This window comes from Podarcis cretensis (genome assembly GCF_951804945.1).
Source record: "Podarcis cretensis genome assembly, chromosome: 4".
Lineage (NCBI taxonomy): Eukaryota > Metazoa > Chordata > Lepidosauria > Squamata > Lacertidae > Podarcis > Podarcis cretensis.
In genome coordinates this window covers 18,090,608-18,117,191 of record NC_137173.1, presented here as the reverse complement: position 1 = coordinate 18,117,191, position 26,584 = coordinate 18,090,608, and the positions used below count along the sequence as shown (strand labels likewise).

Below are 26,584 nucleotides of genomic sequence, written 5' to 3'. Positions count from 1 at the left end.
GGAAGCACTGTAGACAAAGCTTCCCAAACGCCAACAATCAGCTGACTGTCAGTGTTCAGGTATGATCGCTTGCACTCGTATTCTAGGAGAAAATGGAGTATAGAAGAGTCACAAAATTATGTCAGAGTAGAGCCTAGATCAAGGATTGGAAAGCTGTACCTCCCCTAGAGAGCCACTGCCAACCAATATAGACGAAGTCAGGGCTGGTTGGACCATTGAACTAACTTAGTGCAAGGCCATTTCATATGATAAGTTGATAAAAGGCATTTGAGTGATGCAGATGAAAGATAGAAGATCACAAGGAGGGATGGAGCCAGCTCCAGGTACGAAGTGGTGTGTGCACGTGGGGGAGGGATGATATTAATCTTCATTATCACTATACTCTCTCCCAGTGCCAAACCATTGAATTGCTTTGCATACCCTAGATAACGTAAAGAACAGCTTGGGTCTAGGAGATACAGTAGTGAAAAGAGAAGTGGCGTGATTGCAGTCTTGGGAATTGCGGTCGATTTAGGCATTTATTTTCACTTAACTCCAAGAGCTCCTGGGATTTTGAAGAGCTGCTGGTTTATTTATTTTTAAAGTAAATTAATGAAATAAAGACTGAGAAGAGCAAAATGTGCTGCCAGGATATGGCTTTTGTTGCCTGGAGACTTCCTTGCTTCACAAGAAGAATGTGGGACTTGGAGAGTGATTTCGGTTTAGCAGAAGGGAGTGCAAAGATAACCGAGAAAAGAAGCAAATGTAGTTTACCGGGTTTACTGGAAAGAAAGCATGCAGTGGAAGGAATCAACAAAGCCAGTGAATTATCTCATTCTCCTTACGGTTCGAATTTTACCAAGTTAGGTAACCAAGAGTCTCTGATCACTGATATCACCACACTGTTATCTTTGGTTGTATTTCAGGTGCACCTGAAATCCATTACAGCAAGTCTGGGCAACCTGGGGCCCTCCAGATATTGTTGGACTCCAACTCCCATCAGCCCCAGCCAGCACAATCCATGGTCAGGGATGATACAAGTTGTAGTCCAGCAAATCTGTAGGGTCTCCAGTTCCCCTTCCTTGAATTATAGATAGATTTTGTTCAGAGCTGGACCTACAGACTGAAGATGACTTAAAAATCTAGCTCAGCTGTGGTCTTACCTATTTACTCCTGAAGAAATCTTATAATTCACATCACACTGGAAAGTTGACAGAAATGAGAGTCACTTTCACAACGTTATAAGCAGAAGAAATAAATATAGGTTTGGCGATGCTGAAGTGGTATAAAATGGTACGATCTGGTCACAGTCAGGCACTCCTGGGTTTCACTGAGCAGGACTAGGAAACCTGCAGACTTCCTGTCGTTTGCTAGACTCCCAGCTCCCATAGTCCTGGCCAGAATGGTCAGGGATGATGGGAGTTGTAGTCCGGTGGCATTGTGGAATGCTCATGAACATCTTAACTGATCAGGAGTTGAACTGTTGAACATAAAAGGGACAGAAGGGGTTGCGAGCTGTTGGTGGGAAGAAGCATGGAATTCGTGATCAGCTGGTAGGGTGAATATATGGCTTAGGAGATGCATTTGCATGGGCTTGAGGATGCATAACAAACCAGGTATTGAGAAGCCTGGCTGCATGGGCCTCCACTGGATTTCCAGACATGTGAGAAAAACAGGTGCCTTGATAGTTTGCGAGCAGTCAGTAAGACCGCAGACAAGATAATATTTCACTGTTGGGTGTTCCTAACACAAGATACTGCTGTAATGTCCAAAGTGGGCAGACATTCATGAATTAAACTTCACCACTGATGTTGTAAGCACCATGTTAGAAGCCAACATGTTGGTTTCATTAATTGTAGTGATGTTTTTGAATGCCTAATAAAGAGTCTCCTTGTTCCTTCCAGCTCCAAGGTTCCTTGAAGAGAAAACTGGTGGTGAATCTGTCACCGGCCATTAACAAGAGGTCCAATGGCATTGCCGACTGCACCTTCCTTGATATCAAGAGGATCCGAGTGGGTGATAATAACCTTTCTGTGGGGCAAGGTGGACACTGTGGCAACAATTGCCCCAACCAGCCGGTGTTGGGAACCTTGACGCCTGAACAAGGCGCTCAGAGGAAAGTCAGCAGCCCAACCAGCAACACCCACTCCAACGCAAACGGGATGTTCAACATGACTCTAAAGGAGGTCAAGAAAGAACCCGGTGAAACCAGCTCTTGCAGTAAGCACCTCGATGGGCAGGGCTCCCAGGGCAATCCTTTCCCCATGCGATACGGAGAAGACGCAGGGGAACAGTTGATGGACCCGGAACTTCAGGAGCTGTTCAATGAGCTGACAAATATTTCAGTGCCGCCCATGAGCGACCTTGAGCTGGAAAACATGATCAACGCCACCATCAATAAAGACGAGCCCTTTAGCATCGACCTCGGGCAGCAGGTCCAGAGAGCGCCCTCGGCCAGGTCTTCCTCCTTGCAGATGGACAAGATGGTGATCAAGCAAGAGTACTCGCCAGGTCTGAACCAGGCTTCTGTGGGGTCTCCCCAGATGAGGCCTTCTTCCACGGGTCCAGCTTACACGATGTCCGGGGCCGCTATGTCCGCCTCATCGCCGATTCCTTCAGCACCTCAGACTCAGACTCCTCCATCTCAAGGGTCTTCAGTTCCCAACCGGCCCTTGGCCAGCTGGCAGGAGGTCTCCCACGCCCAGCAGTTGAAGCAGATCGCGGCCAACCGACAGCAACATGCCCTTATTCAGCAGTGCCAGCAAAGCCAGCCGCCATCCCCCTGGCCCGCTTTGACATCCGCCGAGCCTTCTTCCGGGTCTTTCGTCCAGGAGAAGATCTCCAGCCCTCCTTTCCACCAGCAGCAGTTCAGCCCTCAAAGCTCTGGAATGCCTGGCGTCCCCGGGAATGGGAACCAGCCGAAAGGGATAAATAACTACCTTTACCGGCCAAGCTCCATGCCCCAGGGCAATCCCATGAACATGTTAATGCAGCGAAAGCCTCAGGACCTCAACAGGGGTTATATAAGCAGCGGCCAGATGTCTCTGGAGGAGCCTCAGAACAACATCAAGCCTTTGTTTCATTTCAACTCGGAGCAAGCCAGCCAGCAGATGCCTTCCGTTTTGGGTTCCCAAAACAAGCCTTCCATTCTGCACTATGCACAGCAGCAGCAGCAGCAACCTAACTCTGCCGCGGTGCAACAACAGAACCAGCAGCAGCAGACACGGCCACCTCAGCCTCTCCCAAGCCAGCCTCTGCAGAGGCCACCGAACATACCCTTAGCTTTGCAGCAGAAGATCCTGCTGCAGAAAATGCTGCAAGGCCAGCCGGTTTCGGGCCTTCAGTATCCTGTCCCGCCTCAGCACCAGCTGGTAAGCTTGCTTCTTTCAACAGGATAGTTCAGTGATTTGTGAACATTAGTAGGGTTAGGAGGGGAAGGGCTTTCTACAATCTGAGATGCAGGGGCCTTTTAGCAGGCCACTTGGTTCAGAATAGGGGGCCCTATGGAAGTTGTCAACCTACAGTTCCCATAAGCCCCAGCAAACATGGCCAGTGAACAGGTGTGATGGGAGTTGGAGTTTGGCAACATCTGGAGGGCCAGAGGGTCACCACACTGGATGTAGCCTAACCTCTCCCTTCCTGCTCGACGCAGGAAATCCAGAGTTAAGAGTGTCCCCCAACAGAGGGCCTTTAAGCCATTTGCTTGAAGATCTTCAGCGAGGGAGAGCACACTGCCCTTCAAGGTACAGTGGTACCTCAGGTTACAAACACTTCAGGTTACAGACTCCGCTAACCTGGAAGTAGTACCTCAGGTTAAGAACTTTACCTCAGGATGAGAACAGAAATTGCATGGCGGTGGCACAGCAGCAGCGGGAAGCCCCATTAGCTAAAGTGGTACCTCAGGTTAAGAACGGACCTCCAGAAAGAATTAAGTTCATAACCAGAGGTATCACTGTAATCGTTTCCGCTGTTGGACCTCTCTGACCAGCAAGATATTTCTCCTACCATTCAACAGAAAGCACCCACGTTGCGTTGCCATCTGAATTGTATTGCTCCCAGTGTGTGTGTGTGTGTGTGTGTGTGTGTGTGCGCCAGGGGCAAGGGTGGTGTAATCCAGATGGTGGCGCCAATGAGTACAGGTGTTTCGCTCAGTTGGGGCCATTCCCTAAGGCTTCATCACCACTCAAATGAGTCACACATCAGCTGCAGAGATGGGGGCAGCTGCACCAGTGGTGCCCTGCTGGGACCAAAGGGCCCTAGAATTTGCCTGAGGATCCTGTGTTCTGGCGCCAGGCCTGCACTGAGATATTGCTAGGAGCTTGAATGCATCTGTAGCAGACAAAATTAGGAGAAATTGCTGGTAGCTCCCAGTACATTTCCGAGCACAATTCAAAGTGTTGGTGCTGACCTTTAAAGCCCTAAATGGTCTCGACCCAGTATATCTGAAGGAGCGTCTCCACCACCATCGTTCAGCCCAGACACTGAGGTCCAGTGCCAAGGGACTTCTGGCAGTTCCCTCCCTGTGAGAAGTGAGGTTACAGGGAACCAAGCAGAGGGCCTTTTTGTTAGTGGCACACGCCCTGTGGAAAGCCCTCCCATCAGATGTCAAGGAAATAAACAACTATCTGACTTTTAGAAGACATCTGAAGGCAGCCCTGTTTAGGGAAGTTTTTAATGTTTGATGTTTTATTATGTTTTTAATACTCTGCTGGGAGCTGACCAGAGTGGCTGGGGAAACCCAGCCAGTTGGGCGGGCTTTAATTATTTTATTTATTATTATTATTATTATTATTATTATTATTATTATTATGACTTTTTAAAAAAACCAGCCTCAAACTTACATGGAGAAATCAACAAAGGGTTGAAAAAATGAGATACTGAGAGAAACCAAGGTGGGCAGATTCACCACTCAGTCGTTGAGCATCTGTTTTGCATGCAAAAGGTCCCAGATTCATCAAACTCTGACATCTGTAGGGCTGGGAATGTCACGTGTTTGACACTGCCAGTCAGTGTTGACAGCTTTAAGTTGACAAACATAAGAACATAGGAGTCCAGATGGAACTGACCAAGGGCCTATATAGTCCAGTACTTTATTTCCCACAGTGGCCGATCAGATGCCTGTGGGTTTGTGTCAGGTTTTTGGGGGGGTTTTTTGCTTGAGCGCAGAATTTTCAGACATGTAAACAGAGAGGTGGCACAAGGCGAGGACTGTCTCCTGGCTGCTGATGCCTCAATGGCTTTTAACTGTGCATTCAGAAATGTTCCTCTGTGCTCTGAGGGTGATGTTGCATTTGGTGGGATGTGCGAAATGTCTGCACAAACTCAGTCTAACATCTTCCTGTCAATCTCAGCTTTCTGACAGGGTTGTAATGTATTTATATTTATATCAGTCAATAACCGGTAGAGAAGGTAGGAAGAAAATAGAGCACATAAAACACTCAGGAGTTCCCACTCAGTCACAATAACAAACCATTGTCTGACGTTATATGAATAAGCCTCAGGTTTATATGCTGCTCCTTCCTCCCTCCCTTGTTCTCATATGTTCATGGTTTGTATCAAACCACAGTTTCCTGTTTAATCCGAAAAGAGGAAACTGTGGTTTGTACAAACCATATTTTACTAACAAACTAGGAGACCAAACCACAGTCTAATCTTGGTTCATTTCCTGGTTTGTTAACTGTCTTTTGTACAAACCACAGTTTCCTGTATTCAGGAAATTGCAGCTTGCCACAAACCATGAAAAGATGTTTTTAAATCTCCACCCCCTCAATTGTAAAGGAGGATGGCATGCAGGTTCAATGCTCATCTTTGCTTGTGCAGCAAATACATAACCATGGGTTGCCATTACGTCTGAGCCGAGTCAGTATCCGTTCAGCAGAAGGAGGTTGTTCGTGACAAACTTGTTCGCTAACAGGCATCTGAAACGTTGTGGCAGAAGATTATTTCTCAGCCACCAGTGCTTACTAAGCAGAGTGCTTTCTTAATAAGCATTGCTACAGAGGCTGAATTGAGGCCACCGTTATTTAAAAAGCAGGGAAACGTAAGCAGACAGGTCTCGATAAACAGTTGTAGCTCTCCTGTCAAAGAAGGGTGCTGCAATTAGAACTCTTCCTAAATGTGTACATTGTTTTTACCCACAGCTGATAACCCTCTGTAATTTTCTGGCTCTAAAGTCTCGAAAAAGCACTTTGAGACATGTCTTTATCAAGCTAAAGCTTGCTAAGTGAAAGCACAAGGCTTAGTTCTCTGCCTGTCACTGGCGCTTTGTGTCAGGCCACGGGTGGGGGAGGAAAGGATTTTCTAACTTCATGGCTTCTGCCTTTAGGGACTGAGCATACGATTCAAAGAGAACTGCTTGGTTTCTCAAGAAATGGGGAAATGAACGCAGTAGTTTGTGCCACCGTTCAGGATTCCCCCACCCCCACCCCCCTACTTCATCTGTGTTGCTTTGCAGGAGAGACTTCCCACATGTTTGTTCTTCCTTTCTCAAATTTCTACATTCTCTGTGATCTTCCACATTCCCCTTGAATATCAATTTAGGTGAGATTTGGTAGCGTTGTACGTGCATGAGTGTGCAGCTGTGTGCACGCACACATTCATACATGCACATGAAATTTCAGTCATCTTATCCCTGCTCCCCTTTCCAAAGTGACTGAAGTCGGGGGGGAGGGGGGTAGGGGAGAGAGATTAAGACCACATATTAAAAAAAATGTGTGCAGTATCCTACAATAACATACAAATCACATGTTCAAGCACCTTTGGAAACTTGCTTGAGAACGATCTTGACCTCTGAGACAAACAAACGCACCCCTACCCTTATGCTATTGACTGGGCTTCTCTGATGTCGCAGTGAGCTATGGGAGAGTGACCCACAACCCATTGGCCTTATCAAATGTTTATTATGGGAAGGAAGCAGTGTAGCGGTGATCCTTTAAAAATATCCACTGCGAAAAGTGCAGTTGCATGCGTAGAATTCCTTGCAGAGAGGGAAACTTACACATGTGCAGAACAATTGGTTTTTAGTGCAGGTCAATTGTACAGTCATACCTCGGGATGAATACGCTTCAGTTTAAATATTTTCGGGTTGCGCTCCGCGGCGACCCAGAAGTAACGGAGCAGGTTACATCCGGGTTTCGCCCCTTGCGCATGCGCAGACACTCAAAATGATGTCATGCGAGGAAGTGGCGAAACGCGACGTGCAGTCATGTCTTACGTTCGCTTCAGGATGCGAACGGGGCTCTGGAATGGATCCCATTTGCATCCAGAGGCCTTGGGTTAAGTACTTAATTCGTTCCGGAGGTCCGTTCTTAACCTGAAACTGTTCTTAACCTGAAGCACCACTTTAGCTAATGGGGCCTCCTTCTGCCGTTGTGCCGCCGGAGCACGATTTCTGTTCTCATCCTGAAGCAAAGTTCTTAACCTGAGGTAATATTTCTGGGTTAGCAGAGTCTATAACCTTAAACGTATGTAACCTGAAGCGTATGTAACCCGAGGTACCACTGTACTGCTGTCAACTTCGATCCAGAGCGCATGTTTTTCCTGCAGAACATCCAGGCCTCTGTGTTCTATATACCAAAGGTATCATCAGTTGTGGTAGCCTAGTGTCCCATCTTTTAAGAACCTGTCACCCTCAGAATGTTTTTGGATTACAGCTCCCTTCACTGGCGATGCTGGCTGTTAGGTGTTGTTCAACGACATCTGTATCCCCCACCCAGATCTCAGGAAGGGATATGCTCAATCTGAATTAAAACAGCCATAGTTAAGACATCGCATGAATCAGTTTTGTAAAATGGTCGTTTTTCTCCACGCTGCGTGACGCATTAACCATATTGGCAAGTGCAGAAACAAAACAGAACACAGCTTTGGAGAGGAACCCTATTATTAGCGTCACCTGTGAACACACCCAGATGGTTCTCTCCCCTCCCCAAAGGAGCTCAAAACAAGTTAGAAGCTATTAGTGACCCATTAACCAATGGATTTGCACATTAATAGTTCATTAAAGTCATATGTGAAAGGGAGGCAGGGAATTAGGGAGGCTGGAATGTTTGCTCTGAGGACCCATAGATTCCAAGGAGGGCAACAGTCCTCAGCGCTTGCAGTGCTTTGATCAAAAGAAGACTGAAGCTAATGAGTCACTTCATTCGTCTCCAGTGCGCTGTGCGCCGTCCATTGGGGCGGGGACCTCTCTTTAAAGGAAAACCAAACAAACCATGGCCAGGTCTGTATTCGTCTCCCAATTAGTGAACCCACCGGCAATGCAGTGCACTGAGCCTGAACAATAAGAACATGGCCCTTCTGTTCTGGGGAAAAGTGAAATTAAGCATACGGGTTCGAGCACATGGCAGGTTTCTTCGCACATGGCTTCTCCGGGATTATGCTCAGAGGAACGCAGGAAGATGATTTATGCTGAGTCGGCCCCATCGGTCCATCTAGTTCAGTGTTTCTCGACACTGGCTGGCAGCAGCTCTCCAAGGTTTCAGACAGAGAGCCAGCGTGGTGTAGTGGTTAAGAGCGGTGGACTCGTAATCTGGTGAACCGGGTTCACTTCCCCGCTCCTCCACATGCAGCTGCTGGGTGACCTTAGGCCAGTCACACTTCTCTGAAGTCTCTCAGCCTCACTCACCTCACAGAGTGTTTGTTGTGGGGGAGGAAGGGAAAGGAGAAAGTTAGTCGCTTTGAGACTTCTTCGGGTAGTGATAAAGCGGGATATCAAATCCAAACTCTTCTTCTTCTTCTCTCCCACCCCTACCTAGAGATGCCAAGGATTGAACTTGGAACCAGTGGCAGCTGGGACCCATTAGGCACGGCAGGGTGGTCAGTAGAGGGTAGATTCAGAGCCAGTGACAGGCAGATCTGACTGATTGTAAGTCACAAGAGAGGCACCCGGGGGCTGCCTGGCTGAGCGCAGCCCGAGCCTGGTGGGGCATCTGCTTAAATGGACCAGCCTCTGCATACAAAGCAAATGTTCTGCCCCTGAGCTACGGGCCTCTCCCATGCAGGTGGGCCACAATCCTGGCCTCTTTAGGGTAAGCAGTGCCCTTCCATTGAGCAGAATTTTGGCCTTGCTGCTGAAATCTGAAAGAGCAAAGTCTGCTAAAGGGCCATTGATCCAGCAGGATCTTCCTAGGTTCTTAGAACTGAATGTAAGATGGGAGGAGTGGAACGAGAAACCGAGAGAAGCCAGAATTGACATATTCACCAGTTCTCTAGTTCACAAGGACGTCTCTCTACTACAGCAGAGCTGCCCCTGGAATCAAAATGCTAGTTGTGCAAAAAAAGGGCTTTGGAAGGCATGTCCGTGTTGCAGCCTCAAGACCTGCAGGCCCACTTTTAAGGCCTCTGTCTTCTGCCACATCAGAGTAAATGGGTCATGTTGTTCATGGAAATTACGCTGTGTGCATTGAAGCGGGTTTGTGTGTGTGAGAGAGAGTGGGCCACAGAGAGGGGAGGGCAAGCTCAGAATCATTTACTGCATCAAGAACAGGAGCACTAAAGAAACCATATATATCCATCAATCACTTTCTTTGTTGAGACTTCCTGAGAGATTGATGAATAGGCCCTCTGTGTGGAAATAGCAAGTCCGTAAAAGGCCCGTAAATTATAAATTTGTTCATCTCAAATACCGCATGAGCGAAAGGGACTACGAACTATTGACGCTGGAGGACAGCAAGAGCTGGTGATGAAGCCACAGGAGTCTGGAGTCAATGTCACCTAAGGGTGTTCAAGAGGAGCATTTATTTTATATATAGATATTATACTGTCCTTAAAGGGACCTTGACAGCTTTTTACAAAAAAAATTAAAACAACAACAACAACATGAAATAATAGTCTGGATAAGTCACACGTTATCCAAGTAACCTTCCCAAATCGAAATCAAAATATTTATTTTAATAACATTTATATACCATACCCTCCAATATTTCTCTGGTGAAAATAGGGACGTCCTCTTCCATAATAATGAGAATAATTTTATTGTTTATACTCCACCCATCTGACTGGGTTAGCCCAGCCACTTTGGGCGGCTTCCAACATACTAAAAACATAATTAAACATTAAAAAACTTCCCTGTACAGGGCTGACTTCAGGTGTCTTTTGAAGGTTGTATAGTTACTTATCTCCTTGGCTCGGGGGTCGCATAACTCCACACCCTCTCAACATTTCTCCAGTGAAAATAGGGATATCCTAAGGGAAAGTGGGACATTCTGGGATCAATTCAGAAACTGGCCCAGCTTATGTAAATCCGGGACTGTCTGTGGAAAATAGGGACACTAGGAGAGTCTGATAATACCTCTTGATTGTAGTAAAACATCTAGTGGTTTGCGAGAAATAATAACCATTAAAACAATGTGAAACTAACATCAAATTGTAAGCGGAGCTGAATCATCCAGGTGTTAAAGGCCCATTTACAAATAGACAGGAAGGGAGCCAAGTGTACCTTCCCTTGAAAGCACAGTTTGTAAGTATGAGGCCAGCACAGAAAAGACCCTGTTTGTTGTGCCCTGACTAGTGAGTAGGACTACTGTGGCCAGTCTTCAGGCTCAGGCAAGTTGAAGCAGGTGATCCTTCAAACAGCATGGTCCCAAACTGTTTACCTCTTGAAAGATAATCACCACCACCATAAATTGGGCCCATCAGCACATCTAGTACAGAATCAGTGCTGTATTCTCAGATTGCCCAGCCGCCACAAGCAACCTAGAAGCTGTATTCTGCGCCAGGTGAAGTTTGTTTGCTTGTTTAGATTCTCGCCTGCCCTTCACCCTTGGGGTCCCAGGGTGGCTTACAACAATGAAGTACGCAATCATAAAAAAATAAAGCAATATACCCATAAAACATGTGTAAAAGGCAATTGAAAACGATTCCATATATTTAAAACAATGCAAACTTTATTTAAAAACAAACATAGGTACGCAAGCAATTAAATGTAGTTTCAATCCAGATAAATTGGGGGATAAAGATCTCCACTTATTTTATTTTATTAAATTTATTTAATAAATTAAATTTATTGAAAAGGCTTGAAAGAAGAAGGTCTTCTGTAGCCTCCAAGCTATCTTCAAAGGCAGCCCCAGAAACAACGCATTTCAGTAGTCTAGCCCAGTGTTGCCCAACCTTCGGTCCCCAGCTGTTTTCGGACTACAACTCCCATCATCCCTAGCTAGCAAGACCAGTGGTCAGGGAAGCTGGGAATTGTAGTCCGAAAATAGCTGGAGACCAAAGGTTGGGAAACACTGGTCTAGCCTGGCTGTAACCAGGTCATGAGGGCCTATGGCAAGGTCCGCTTTCTCCAAATAAGGACACAGCTGGCGATTCAGCTGAAGCAGATAGGTACCATCCCTTGAGAGAGCTCCACTGTGCTGTAAATGACGTTCCACGTGAATTCCTTTTTAAAAAAATAAATAAATAAACAAGCAAAACCTGTAGCTCTCAGGGTGCAGTTGGACTCCAGCTCCCATCATCCCTTGCAGTTAGCCAGGCTGGAGTAGAATTAGATTTCACATGGTCTGGGCATCATGCAACCTGCAGTCACTCTCAGTGTGGCCCACCCATCCTCTGCATCAACCTTTCCCAGCCTTGGGCCCCCAGACATTGGACTACGACTCCCATCATCCTTAGCTAGCAAGTCCAGTGGCTAGGGATGATGGGATTTGTAGTCACAACATCTGGGGACCCAAAGACTGCTCCGGGGGAAACACCGGGGCAGAAATTTTAGCTGCCCCAGGATGACTGGGGAGTACAGGCTTCAACATGTTCTCCCAAGATCTCTGTTCAAGCGTCGAGGGACTTAACGGTATTCCCCAGGAGTTCACTCCCTGTTGATGCAGTTAGGGAGGGAGGTTTATAGTGTGAGGGGTCGGAGGAAAGAATGGGGGAGACAGACAAGGAAGGAAAGGTTGTGTGTCAGAGAGAGAGAGCAGGAAAAGTCGTGATCTCTGGGTGTGAATCAGAGGGTGTGGGGGAAGTTGTATGTCTGTGTGGATAAGGGAGGGATTGCTGCCTCTGGCGCTGCCCACTTCCAGGGCAGCCTGCCCCCCTCCCCTCACTGCTTTGTGTAGCCGTTGTGCTCATTCTTGCCTTAAATGTTTATTTGACTTAAATAATGGGACGCTGCAAAACTGCAACAAAGGCAGTGCCCATCTGAGCAGTTTTACGAGGGCCGAGAAGCAGAAAAGGGGGTGGGGGTCCCTCGTAAGCAGAGCCCCTCAGAGAGAACGAAGATTAGCCCAAGCATTTTGTGAAAATTGAAAAGGGTTTTTTTCTGAACCTACTAGTATGGGCCCCCTCTCCTGGAACCACATTTGCTTCATCCTTTATTTGGGGGGTTGTCTCACAAATGATCGAGCTGATTTGTTTTACAGTTGTTCAAATGATAACAAAGGGCACTTTCGCCAAATATTAGAACACTACGGAGCTGTATGGTCTTTTGAGGCAGACCTACCACAGGAGAGCTTGGAATGCAGGTGGCGCTGTGGGTTAAACCACAGAACCTAGGACTGGCTGATCAGAAGGTTGGTGGTTCGAATCCCCGTGACGGGGTGAGCTCCCGTTGCTCGGTCCCTGCTCCTGCCAACTTAGCAGTTTGAAAGCACGTCAAAGTGCAAGTAGATAAATAGGTACCGCTCCGGAGGGAAGGTAAACGGCATTTCCGTGCGCTGCTCTGGTTCGCCAGAAGTGGCTTAGTCATGCTGGCCACATGACCTGGAAGCTGTACGCCGGCTCCCTCGGCCAATAAAGCGAGATGAGCGCCGCAACCCCAGAGTCGGCCATGACTGGACCTAATGGTCAGGGGTCCCTTTACCTTTACCTTTACCACAGGAGATGGCAGGATCTCCTTCGCTCAAGGTCTGTAAGCAGAGCTTGAATGGGCTACCTGTCAAGGATGTCGTAATCGTGGGTTTTCCTGAATCGTCAGGGAGCTGGGAGTAGGTAACCTCTGGGATTCATGTGTCGCCCATCCCACCACACTCGGGCGAGTGGAAAATGTGAAAAGACCTTGCAAGCCCAGGTTTTTCCAGTGCAGCACAACGTAGCTGAAGGCAGCTTTAATGCTTTCTTGTCATTGATTTACTTTTCAGCAAAATGGGGTGGGGGGTGGGCCGCCATGGACATTCCTTTGCTCTGCGCAGAGTGGTTTGCCTCCTCTCGCTGAGGAGAAACGTTTGTGAGGAAATGAGCAAGAACGTATGAGAATGTGGCCATCTAATGTCGAATGCTGCGGAGGGTGTAAAAACGGCGCTTCCTTCCATGGGAATGAGAGCCTCTGCCAAAGTGGGATGCCTGAGTCGTCCCCAGGGACTGGATCCCAACCCTGATTGGTCGAGACGACTGTGAGAAGTCCGAGCAGGCGGCTAGGAAAGATGTGGATCTGTGTCAGTATGTGAAACAGGAGGGAAGCCCCTTCTATCGATGCATCAGTATGGAGAGGGAGGAGAAGAGTGTTTATATACCCAAGGCCCGGATCCAGGAGCTAGCATCTGCAAAACAAAACAAAACAAAAACCCAGACACGTTTCCCTGTTAACCTCGCAATCTTTTTCAGCCGTTGTGGTTAAACCACAATGGTCCCGCATGGTAGGAGGTATTCTATGGGAGTTCATCCCTTTTTCTGCTTTGAAAACACCCAAAAGCAGCTTAGAAGAGGACGTGCCGTTCAAAAGAACGAAGGACTCCTCAGGATAACCTGTTTGTTCAGCATTCACCCTGGTTTGCTCTTGCAAGGCTTGCCACTGGTTTGATTGTGGCTGCGTTTAAAGCGCCGTAACATGGCTTTAAACGCTCATGGCTTCCCCCAAAGGATTCTGGGAACTGTGGTTTGTTATAGGGTCCTGGGTGTTGTTAGTAGACCCCTCCCTCATTCCCCTCCACGGAGCTACAATTCCCAGAGTCCCTCAGGAAAAGAGGGTTTGACTGTTAAAACTGCTTGGGGTACTGTACTTCTGCAAGCCTCGGCATCCACATGCACACATACCCCGAACATGCTGATCCCACACAAACAGTCACCCTGTTTTAGCTCCAGCCCTGTTGGCACACATCCCCAGAGTTTGGTATTAGAGGGAGTTGTTTTGAAATGGAGGGGGTCACTGACGTTCAGAAAGGATTGCCAGAGGCCTCATAGTGAGCTCATTGCTGAGGTGATACTTGACCCAGGGATTTTCTGATTCATCATCCGGTCTTTGAGCTGCTACGCTGCACTTCATTGTGATCTGTTGTTTCAGCAAGCCGCTTACAAGATCGAGCTGTTAGTTCCTTGGCTGAACTACACTTCTAACGTGTTTTGGTATTTTTCTCACCGCCATGACAGCTCTAGGAGGTCTGAGTATCATTTTGAGGATGGGAAATTGCCCAAAGACAGCCTAGCAAGTCCAAGGATAGACAGAGTTCTAAATCCACTTTTTATTTTTTAAAAAACATAATTGGTAATATCCATTACTTAATGGCTTGATCACTGATTAAAAGTGGTAATTAATTGTTCCTCAGCATCCCCAAATTTCCACCATTCAATCTCCTCTTCTCACTCTACAATTCTATGATTTTCTGTTTAATGCTCATGAAAATTCTTCTCAATTTCTAGCAAACATCTTGTTGCGTGCAATTTTGACTAACGTACGTATTTCTGCAAGCAGTTTCTCTCGGTATAATGTAGTATCTTTGTAAGTTTTTTTCCACTAATATTGTCATACATTTACACACTTTTCCCTAATATGTGCATTTTTTAAAAAACACCAAGTGGTTGGTTGACAAACTGAATCCCAGCATTTGGATAAATGTGCATGGGGTGGGGGGGGGGGGAGGCTGTGTTTTGCTTCTCCTATTTTTGGGGTGTGTGTGTGTGTGAATTTGATCTATCTGCTTTGAAAGGAAAACTGAATCAAAAATGTACCAAATCCCTGGTCTGGGGGCACCAGATTGGTATCACAGAGGAAGAGGAAGGACCATACTCTGATTGGTGGGTTTTCTCTGACAAAGGCCTTTTGTAGTTCTCCTCCAACTAAAGAATACAAAAATGAAATCTGGGGCGTTATACTTCCATAAAGCACAGACTCCTAGCCATTGCACAGCTATTGTCTTTCCATTCTCTAAATGTTGCTTCAAGCCTTGAGGGAGAAAGTATCATTTTCCTTCATCAGAGAAAAAAGGCTCATTAACACGGCAGTTTTAGAAGACTTAATAGCAAAGTAAAAAAACGATCCTTCAGATATGTATGTTTGATGTTTTGAGGTAACACTTTCACAAATCCCTCGGGAGGTGTAACCGTGGAATTTCTCTCACAGCCGAAAAGTAGAAACTCATTAACTATTGTGTGTGTGTGTGTGTGTGTGTGTGTGCGCGCGCACTTGAGATGAAAGGTATATCTGGTCATTGCTTGGTATAAACACATGTTCTGTTTCCAATGGATTATAATTATTTTATTCATGATTACGTTTAGATCCCCGCTTTCCTCCAAGGAGCTCATTATGGGGTTCATGGTTTTCTTCCTCACAGCAGCCCTGTGAGGTAGGTGAAGCTGAGAGACTGTGACTGGGCCTAGATCGCCCAGTGAACTCCTCAGTTAAGGGGAGATTTGAACCCTGATCTCCTGGGTTCTCTTTTTGCACTCTGCTGTTTCCGTAGAAACTCACCGCACCTAACCACGGCCCCACACTGGGTCTCTTGTTGTCTAGGTGCAAATGGTACCCAAAACAGAAATACAGGAGAACCAGGAAAGTTGGTGTTGCCCAGACAAATTCCCAGCTCATTCAGGGAGTTTTTTTCTAGCCTTCCTGTCTGGGGAGCCAGCCTGGGTTGAGAGGACCAATTGGAGACTGAAAATGCTTTTACTGCTCAAGAAGATGCTTCTAAACCATTGCTATGGCAGCTCAGAGGGCCAAGGGTAACAGTTAAAGGTAAAGGTTAAAGGTAAAGGGACCCCTGACCATTAGGTCCAGTAGTGACCGACTCTGGGGTTGCGGCGCTCATCTTGCTTTATTGGCCGAGGGAGCCGGCGTACAGCTTCTAGGTCAAGTGGCCAGCATGACTAAGCCGCTTCTGGCGAACCAAAGCAGTGCACGGAAACGCCGTTTACCTTCCCGCCGGAGCAGTACCTATTTATCTACTTGCACTTTGATGTGCTTTTGAACTGCTAGGTTGGCAGGAGCAGGGACCGAGCAACGGGAGCTCACCCCTTTGCGGGGATTCGAACTGCTGACCTTCTGATCGGCAAGTCCTAGGCTCTGTGTTTTAACCCACAGTGCCACCCGCATCCCAAGGGTAACAGTTACACATGGTTAAATTTGGGGATGAGGTTTAGGATAACGCTATGTCTCGGCGGCCTGTATATTGAGCAATTCTCCCACAATTCTGTAAGTGGTCTAACTGTGCCTTAATTGTATGATGAGGATGTGGGTGCTATTTATTGAGCATTCATTCCGATTAGTTTGCAGGGAGGTTAGATGAAGCATCTAAGTGCTATTCCCGTCGTAATGAGTTTGTTGCGCGAAACCTCAGAATCGACCGTAAACGCGCAGCCTAAATTTGCCAGCATGTGATTGAATCCCACCTGAAAAATACCGTAGTAATAAAATCTGGAAGAACCTTTGAAGACCTAATCTCCTACCTACAGGAAAGGGAAGAAGCTAAGCCCTGACTCCTCTGCAGTGTCCTCTATTTGAAGGGCTGTCCAGTCCAAGTCTGTTTTAAAGACAAAACAACCCTAAGAAGAGAGAGGAGAGGCCTTGGAATTGCCCTCAGATACACGAGTGGCGCTGTGGGTTAAACCACAGAGCCTAGGACTTGCTGGTCGGCTGGTCGGCGGTTCGAATCCCCGCGACGGGGTGAGCTCCCGTTGCTCGGTCCCTGCTCCTGCCAACCTAGCAGTTCGAAAGCACACCAAAAAGTGCAAGTAGATAAATAGGTACCGCTCCAGTGGGAAGGTAAACGGTGTTTCCGTGCTCTGCTCTGGTTCTCCAGAAGCGGTTTAGTCATGCTGGCCACATGACCCGGAAGCTGTACGCCGGCTCCCTCGGCCTGTAATGCGAGATGAGCGCCACAACCCCAGAGTCGGTCACAACTGGACCTAATGGTCAGGGTAATGTTCCTTTACCTTTACTTAGCACCCGGAAAGCAGAATGGGCCTGCTCAGACCAGCTCTCAGTGATGAGAGGCCCTGCATTGCTATTTAAATGACTGCAATTACAAACAAAAAATGCTTCTCTGCCTATAAATCAGCAAATGCAAATTCTATGCAGAACTGTGACCTCTTTCGTTGCCTTTTTGTGGGGATAAGTGGTCACTCTAAGAATTAACAGCTGCTCTTGGTTAAAGTTGGGCATGAGGTTGCCGGCAGTAATGACGTGTGTATATCCTGGAAGCAGCAATGAGTCGCAATTCCTGTATTTGCCAAAAAAATTAATATCAGAAATGAGACTTGGGTGCCTCTAATGCTGGGAGACGCCTGCACTCCACCCGAGTAGTAGACCTATTTATTTCAAGAGTTGCCAATGCCACCATCGTAATGGGAACCAGGGCTGACTCAGAATTTTTTCAGCTGCTTTCTAGAGCGAAAGGTGCACGCTTCCCTACGTCTTGTTTGCCAGTTTTCCCAGTGCTACGCATGGAACAAGTGGCTCTGCTGGAGCGAGGATAATATTTTTCTGTGGTTCCAGATGCTGATGGAGGGCGTGGGTTCCCAACCTCTTGCCTACTACAGAGGCAATCAAACGTGGCCCATCCATACTGAACTTCACCTTGAGAAATGTCTTTAGCTATAAATCATTCCGACTCAGAATATCACTTACTCATTCGTGAGCAACACTACTTCTTGTAAACCTGAATCACTGGTTTGCCTGGCAATTTCTGCCTCCACCTTTTCTTTTCCCACTCCCCCCCCCCTTTTTTTATTTTCCTTTCCTTTCCTTGCTTTTACTTCACATGAAATGAGCATACTTGGGTCTAAAAAGTTGCCAGAAATTGTTTTCTTTCTGGGACAAAGGAAGGTCGACGAAGCAATGTTTGCTTCACTCCTCCTCCATGGCTTCTGGCCAAGGCTTCTGAAGTCCAGGCTTGCCACTAAATCGGAGAAATGAACCCTCTCCTGTCTCACCCCCAGCATTGATAAACGCTGCCAAGACCACATCCTAAGCTGGAACCCTACAGGGAAGAGATGTCTCACATGGCAAGACTGCTGTAACTGGAATGCAGCTTTCTTCCATGTCGGTCTGTCTCTCCTCTTCCCCCCCCCCCCTTAGGGGAAGGGACGTATCTCAGAAGCATGCAGAAGGCTCCAGGATCAATCCCCAACATCTTCAGGAAGGGCTGGACAGGATTCCTTACCCAAGACCCTGGAGACCAGCTGCCAGTCAGTGTAGACAAGCCTGAGCTAGATCCAGCATCTTCCTGTGTATCTTCCTGTGGCCTGATGGACCATAGGATTGATTGCTGATGTAATAAAATCAATAAATGGCCCTGGAGAACATTAGCAAACTTCCCCTGTGTCCCTATTTTCCAGGGAGAGTCTCGGATTTCTGGAAGCCAGATTTCCAGTTTCTGATTTGATCCTGGAATGTCCCGCTTTTCCTTGGGACGTCCCTATTTTCATCGGAGAAATGTTGGAGGGTATGCGTGAGCAGGCTTTTAACGTGTCATAAAATGCAACCTTACCACATGAGATCACTATCTCAAGCCCGCTCTGTTTAGAATAGTAGAATTGTAGAGTTGGAAGGGACCCAAGGGTCCTCTAGTTCAACCTCCTGTGACACAAAAATCTCAACTCAAGCAACCATGACATAATGGCCATCCAACCTCTGCTTAAAAACATCCAGTGAAGGAGAGTCCACCATATCCCGAGAGGGAGTCCGTTCCACTGTCAGAACAGTCAAAAAGTTCTTCCTGAGGTTGAGTCAGAATTGCCTTTCTAGTAACTTCAGATCCATTTCATTCCACACCATAGGTAGAGAATTTGTGGCGTTCCGGAAGTTTCTGTGGACTACAGCTCCCAACGTCCTTGACCATTGGCTATGGTGGCTGGTGGCCTAGAGCTGAAGGATTAATTAATTGAATTAATTTTATAATGAAATGATTTTAGAATGTTATATTTATTTTACTGTTGTTAGCCGCTCTGAGCCTGGCTTTGGTTGGGGAGGGCAAGATATAAATAAATAAATATTATTATTATTATTATTATTATTAGGAGGTTGTTAGTCCAACAATATCTGGAAGGTCATGTCTTCTTCCTCCGTGTTCTGCAGTCTGAAGGGAAACCCTGTCTCTTTTCAACTCTCCTCAAAAAATGGCAGGTGACAGGAATCGCCCCTTGTTCAATCATGATTTGAAGTCATCTATCTCCTGTTGATTCTGCTAATTCCCATCACCATCCTAAAGTAGGAAACAGGGGAAGGAAGAATTGTTTCGTTTATTATACAAATGCCAACAGATGCTTAAAGACTCTGTTTCAAAACTGTGGCACAAAACCGTGACATGTTTTATATGGTTTGGCAAAAGCTCTGTGTGGCCAACAGCAGAAGGTATCTATTGATACCTTAAGAGAAATGTGTGCAAAATGTTTGTGCGTGTGTATGTGTGTTTAAAGCCTTTTATGGGTCTGTTTTGATTCCCAATCTGTGCTGATTAAAAAGGATGATCAGAAACAGAAACAAAAGCTACCTCTAAAAGGAGATTTAATCCTCGAGAAAAAGAAGTACTTCATTTATCGCAACTGTACTTATCTCACACAGAGCAAGGGGATTATGTGATAGCTTTTGTGTTCACAGTGATTGTGGCGAGACGGTTGCTAACATAATAGACTTGCTGGCCTGCCGAAACCAAAACATTTTTTTTAACAGTCATTCAGACTTTGCATCTGACTTCCAAGGAGTGTGTTGGTTTCAACAAAAAATTGGTCTGCCCTCTCATTTGAGGAAAGGGGGTGAGGTATTCCCCTGTAGGGATGCGGGTGGCGCTGTGGTCTAAACTAGGGGTCAGCAAACTTTTTCAGCAGGGGGCCGGTCCACTGTCCCTCAGACCTTGTGAGGGGGCTGGACTATTTTTATATTTTTTTTAAAATAAACAAATTCCTATGCCCCACAAATAACCCAGAGATGCATTTTAAATAAAAGGACACATTCTACTCATGTACAAACACCAGGCAGGCCCCACAAATAACCAAGAGATGCATTTTAAATAAAAGGACACATTCTACTGATGTAAAAACACGCTGATTCCTGGACTGTCCATGGGCTCGGATTTAGAAGGCAATTGGGCCGGATCCAACCCCGGGCCTTAGTTTGCCTACCCATGGTCTAAACCATTGAGCCTCTTGGGCTTGCTGATCATAAGGTTGGTGGTTCGAATCCCCGCGACGGAGTGAGCTCCCGTTGCTCTGTCCCAGATCCTGCCAACCTAGCAGTTTGAAAGCACACCAGTGCAAGTAGATAAATAGATACCACTGTGGCGGGAAGGTACACGGCATTTCCGTGCGCTCTGGCTTCCGTCACAGTGTCAAGTTGCTCCAGAAGCGGTTTAGTCATGCTGAACACATGACCAGGAAAGGCTGTCTGCAGACAAACGCTGGCTCCCTCTGCCTGAAAGCGGAGATGAGCGCCGCACCCCAAAGTCAAATTCCACTGGACTTAACCGTCCAGGAGTCCTTTGCCTATTAGACACAACATTGATGGTGTGGAGGTGACAATGGAGGCTTCAGCACCTCTCCCGAATGTAGCAGCCTCCCCACTTATGCCTCCACCAGCGGTGGTAGAACATAGCTGTCATGGCTGGAAGCCATAACCTCAATCAGATGTAGCAGTGTTGCATCTCTGTTGGTCTGCTTCCAATTTACATCGTGCTTAGAGGAGACCCACTGAAACCAACAGGCTCAATATAGTCCATGCAGTTTTATTTTTGGCAACGTGCAAAGCAGCCACATTGCAGGAGTGGGGAGACAGCGCTCAGTCCGCAGCTGAGAAACGCACGCCTACTCCTGTTTGAATGCACATCTGTGTGTAAACATTTGTGCTTATACGCAGGCACATTTCAAATTTCATGCAAGCCGGTGTCCTCTTTTTTGGGGGAGCGTGGTGTAGTAGGTGAAATAGGAATTATTTGATAAGCAATATATTATATAAACACATTTCTCTAGCTACATTTTGTAGTACAAAGAAAACACTTTTTCAAGAGGGTACATAAAAGTATACACTCAAGCACATTTGAATCAAATAATCAAATACATTTGAAACAAGTGGTTGTAGCATTAAGGTACATTCTCTAGGCGATGAGAGTGGGAGGAAAATACATTTAGATAGAAGATACATTTTTATACATTCAGGAAAAAGATACAGCATTTAGACCAAAGATAGATTTATATATGTTCTGGAAGTCAATGGAAAGATACAACGAACAGAAGATACATTCTTAGGTAACGGCACATTCAGAAGATGCGTTTCTTGAAGTCCAAGGCACAGCTTACATTCTTGTAGGATATTAAAGCAGAATACTATATATTTGATATTGCTAGGGTCATTTTCCTTTATTCCCCTCTTTGACCCTGATTTTCTTACAACATAGGCGACCACCCTGGCATGGGAAAAGCACTAAATAAAATCAGGTCCTTGGGGCATCCAAGAAGCCCAATTCAGATTCTTTCAGACCAGACTGGAGTAGCTGAAATCTATTCCAAACCGGATTCACTCCCCAAGTCCATTTAAAAAAAAATGAATCCACTTTGAGAAGCTTTCTTCACCCCACCCAAGAAGGACTTCATGGTGCTCACACACCCCATCTCCTCCCTATTTCCTTTGTGTCGGCACAAAAGAATTTGGCCTCTGGGATTGGCTGGGAAGAGATCAGTGCAGCCATGTGTAAAGTTTGCAAGGCACGGGAGCAAACGTGTCATTAAACATTAGAAGTCATTCAATCACACCCATGTCTTCATTGACTGAAGAAAAAAAGGGGAGAGGGAGAGTCTCCATACAACCAGGCGCAGAGAAAGGTGGCTCTCTTCAAAGCTGCCCCTGTCTGCAGCGCCTGCTTTCGTGGTGGGTGTTTGGGGAGCAGGGGCTGCTTCTTCCAATTCTGCTTTGTGTTTCCTCCTTCCACGACGATCTAGGTTACATAACCCGCTTCCAGGGAAACTCAGCAATTTGCTTCAACAAATAGAGTGAAAAGGTGAAGTGCCCTGATCCGAACGGTTAAGTCAGCTCCCAGCTATTTTTAAACTTGCGGTTGGCCTTCCTGAATACCTGCGTGCCTGTGATGTCAGCTTAGGCCCAGGGAGAGAAAACTTAGCAGGCAGCGAAGAAGAGGGATGGCAACCGGCGTATTATTGTTTCCGCGCGCACAGAGAGAGAGAGAGAGAGAGAGAGAGGAGGGAGAGAAAGAGAGAGTCTTTTTTCCCATAGATTAAGTGGGAGGGGGAAAATAAACAAGACGGCAGGAGAAAAATGAACACGGAACAATTATAATAAGAGATGTCTTAATTGCCTCTGGCACAAAATAAGAGCTCTGCAAGATGTTGGAGGCAGGCGCCACCTGCCGGCCGCAAGGGGCGTTTTCGGAAAACATCAGGAACAGAATTGAAAGGAAAGTTGGACAGCCAATGTTTGAGCTGGGCAGATGCTGTGCATTTAAAGCGCACACGCTCTCCAAGGAATCCTGGGACATGCAGTTCGCTCCTCACAGAACTACAGTTCCCAGCGGCCCTTAATGAACTATACCGTTCCCAGGGTTCTTTGCCATTGGGGAAATGTGCTTTGAATGTGTTGTGTTTAGGCAGCCCAAATGTTGCGCTGCAGGACATAGGAAGCCATTGTGTTGTTGTTGTTGTTGTTTAGTTGTTTAGTCGTGTCTGACTCTTCGTGACCCCATGGACCAGAGCACGCCAGGCACTCCTGTCTTCCACTACCTCCCGCAGTTTGGTCAAACTCATGTTAGTAGCTTCGAGAACACTGTCCAGCCATCTCGTCCTCTGTCGTCCCCTTCTCCTTGTGCCCTCCATCTTTCCCAACATCAGGGTCTTTTCCAGGGAGTCTTCTCTTCTCATGAGGTGGCCAAAGCACTGGAGCCTCAGCTTCAGGATCTGTTCTTCCAGTGAGCACTCAGGGCTGATTCCCTTCAGAATGGATAGGCTTGATCTTCTTGCAGTCCATGGGACTCTCAAGAGTCTCCTCCAGCACCATAATTCAAAAGCATCAATTCTTCGGCGATCAGCCTTCTTTATGGTCCAGCTCTCACTTCCATATATCACTACTGGGAAAACCATAGCTTTAACTATACGGACCTTTGTCGGCAAGGTGATGTCTCTGGTAGTTTAAAACCCATTTATTTCAATGAGTTTAATCATGGCTAAGCCTGTATACAACCTGTGCTTTTCAACAACATGCCTGGGATCCCTGGTCGGTTAACAGCTCCCCGACTTGTGCTTTCAGGGCCCTCCCCCATGCAAAACATGCGTTCTGCGCCACTGAGCTTTGATCCCCTTCCAAGCTTGTACATCAACTCAACAGAAAAGATAGCATCAGCATGCAGCTAAAATCAACAAATGACTCCGGTAGCCTTCAGGTGACAAAGCAATAAGTCCAAAAGATCTCAGCGATGAGTTTAACCTTCTCCCTGCTCTCTAATCTCCGTTTCTCCAATTTACGATGCCTAACATAGTCTAGATATATGGGACCAGGGATGAAGACCCCTGCTTTAAGGGGCTCCTTGCAAGAAGCAACTGAAATCAAATCCCCAAAGCAATCAAAGAAAGATTCCTAATCTCCTCCAACTGAAACCTTTCGCCCATGAGCTCTGCTTGGCGGTTTCCTCAAAGTATCTCTTGGGTATTGCTGTTGGAATCGTGCTTCTTGACTAGGTGGATCTCGATTCTGATCCAGCAGGTATCTTCCTATGTCAGGCTGCATCTGAAATACTGTGTCCAGGTCTGGTGTACACGTGTCACATTTTAAGAAGGGCATTGATAAATGAAGGGGAAGGGGCTTTGCATTCAGAAGGTCCCAAATTTAATCCCTGGCATCCGCAGGTAGGGCCCGAAAACTGTCCTGCCTGAAACCCTGTATTTTCTAGCTGAAAATACAGCTAGAAGGACTAAAGTGGAAAGCACACAGACCCTCCAAGTGTCCCTATTTTCCAGGGATGTCCCTGATTTAGAGAAGCTGTCCCAGTTTCTGATTTGATCCTGGAATGTCCCACTTTTCCTTAGGATGTCCCTATTTTCATTGAAGAAATGTCGGAGGATACGGCAGGAAGCCCCTGTTTTCATCAGAGAAATGTTGGATGATATGGTGTTATCTCACCCCCAAGCTGTCTGAAGGCAATCCTGTACAGGGAAGTTAAAAAAAAAGAAAAAATTTAATGTTCAATTATTATTTTTATATATGTTGGAAGCTGCACAGAGCGGCTGGGGCAACCCAGTAAGCATCTTAAAACTAATAGAACTGTAGTGTGGATCAGGGTATTGAAGACCTTGTAGTGCAAGCCCCTGTTTGATAAGGAAAATTTCCAGCCCAAGGGCCACATTTTGTCATAGGCAGCTTTCCAGGGGCCAAATTCCAGTGGTGGGCATGGTTGGATGAAAATATGGATGGAGCAACAGATACGACTCTTTACCTTTGTCCACTAGGTTGTAGAATTGGAAGGGACCACGAGGGTCAATCTAGTCCAAACCCCTGCAAATGCTCTACTGACTGAGCTATATAGTTCAGCAGTGCAGAAGTCTGCATGTAGACTCAGTATCCTGATGGCTTGGGGAAAGCCCTGGGGAGAAGGGGACTTTCATTCTCGGCAACTGATTCATGTTATAAGACCTAGCGGAGATGAGCTGCTGTGCTCGATAGGCCTGACACACAGCCAAGGGAAGATCATGTTTTTTGCTAACAAAGAGTTAACTCCAGCTTGGAACGGTGTGATTTACTGCCGGCTCGCTCTTTGGCAGGAGAGTCCCAAGAGCCAGGCAGAGAAGCCTGGAGGGCTACATTAGTCCCCTGATTAGGGCCAACCCAAGGCATTTTGCTGCCTGAGGCAACGGACAAGATGGCGCCCTTCCCCAAGGCACACACAGAAGCCAATTGGACTGGTAGTTGAACCTTACTCCAATACTATTGAAAGGACAATGTCTTCCACTGCACTTGAGGGCAGCAGGCTGTTGCAGGTGGTACAGGGCTCTCATAGCTCTGGCCACTCCCCGTTCCACAGCAACTGCCGCCTGAGGCAGCTGCCTCACTCTGCCTCATCATAGGGCTGGCCCTGACCCTGAGATTCCCTACCCCTGGGCTCCTACAGTGACGATTCAAACCCAGAGTCCTACGTGGAAAGCCCAAGTATTGTACCTGGTATCTTCTGCATTTGAAAGCATGAACAGTGGTACCTCGGTTTACGAACTTAATCCGTTCTGGAAGTCTGTTCTTAAACCAAAGCCGTTCTTAAACCGAGGCACGCTTTCCCTAATGAGGCCTCCCGCCGCCGGTGCTCTTCCACCGTTCGGCTTCCGTTCTTAGACCGAGGTAAAGTTCGCAAATCAGGACACTACTTCCGGTTTTGCGGAGTTCGTAAACCGAATGGTTCGTAAACAGGGCTGTTCTTAAACCGAGGTACTGCCACTGTACTCTCCCACTGAATGATTTGCCCTTCCCCGCAATGCGAGGGGAAAGATGGCACATTGTAAAATCTCTGGGTGCCCGACAGTTACACATTTCCTAAGAATAACTGCTGCCCCATGAATGTCTTTTTTTTCTCCCTCCCACCCACCCCTCTTTTTGGATTGCTGGAACGAACCAAGGATGGCCTCAGCAGGACAAAATGTAGATATGATCTCACTGTCAGGCCTTGAGCACGAGAAGAATGTGTAATGAAATGCTGGCATGCATACCTGTGGTTGGGGTGACTGAAAGGAGAAAGGGAAGCCAGCAACTTTTTCTGTTGTTAATTTCCAAACTCTGCAAAAGAGGACAATCACCAGTCAGGCATGATTTATATCAGGCCTCAAATATCTTTTTATTTACTGTAAGGTGGGAAAGATAATTTTACCTCCCGCTTTTCTTCTCCTCCTCCTCTTTTTAAAAGACAATTCCTTTCAGCCACATTTTCTCCCTTCCCTGGAAGAAATTGTGCATGATTATGGCAAAGAGGCAGCGTAAATGAAACAACTGAGTCATGCAAACACACATTACTCTTGGCTCGAGTAATCTTCCCTTCTCTATCTCAGTTCCTCCGTGCCGTATAAAAGATTACTTTAATCTCTTAAGAACATGACGGTGTCAGAATATTTTCTTTCTCTCTCCACTCCTTTCTTGTTCACCTACACACACACACACACACAAGTATCATTTCATTATGTTTTTTTAAATTATATTTGTGCTGCTTTTCACTGACACAACTCACAAAGCTGCTCACATGCAACAACAATAATAAGAACACCGCAGTTGCAACATGAATCACATAGAATAATCAACCATCCATCGGTAGTAATTACAAGTCGTCATCAAAACAACCCCCTTCTATAAAACACTATTAACAAAACAACTAAAAAAAATAAGCTAAAGAAGCACAACCACAACAAAAGTCATGTTATAAGGTTCACAAAGCACGACAGCACTCATAATCCACAAAACAATATTAGCGACTTTAACAAACTAACAACCGAAAAC

The 26,584-nt window shown here is 46.5% G+C and overlaps 1 protein-coding gene across 1 annotated transcript in view; it reads left to right on the top strand.

Annotated features, from left to right (window-relative positions):
* The window catches only part of MAML2 (mastermind like transcriptional coactivator 2), a 148,012-nt gene that overhangs the window by 102,114 nt on the left and 19,314 nt on the right, over positions 1–26,584 (top strand). Inside the window, exon 2 of the mRNA XM_079973423.1 lies at positions 1,884–3,350. Within this exon, the coding sequence (XP_079829549.1) occupies positions 1,884–3,350 (1,467 nt within the window). The remainder of the gene's footprint in view (positions 1–1,883; positions 3,351–26,584) is intronic.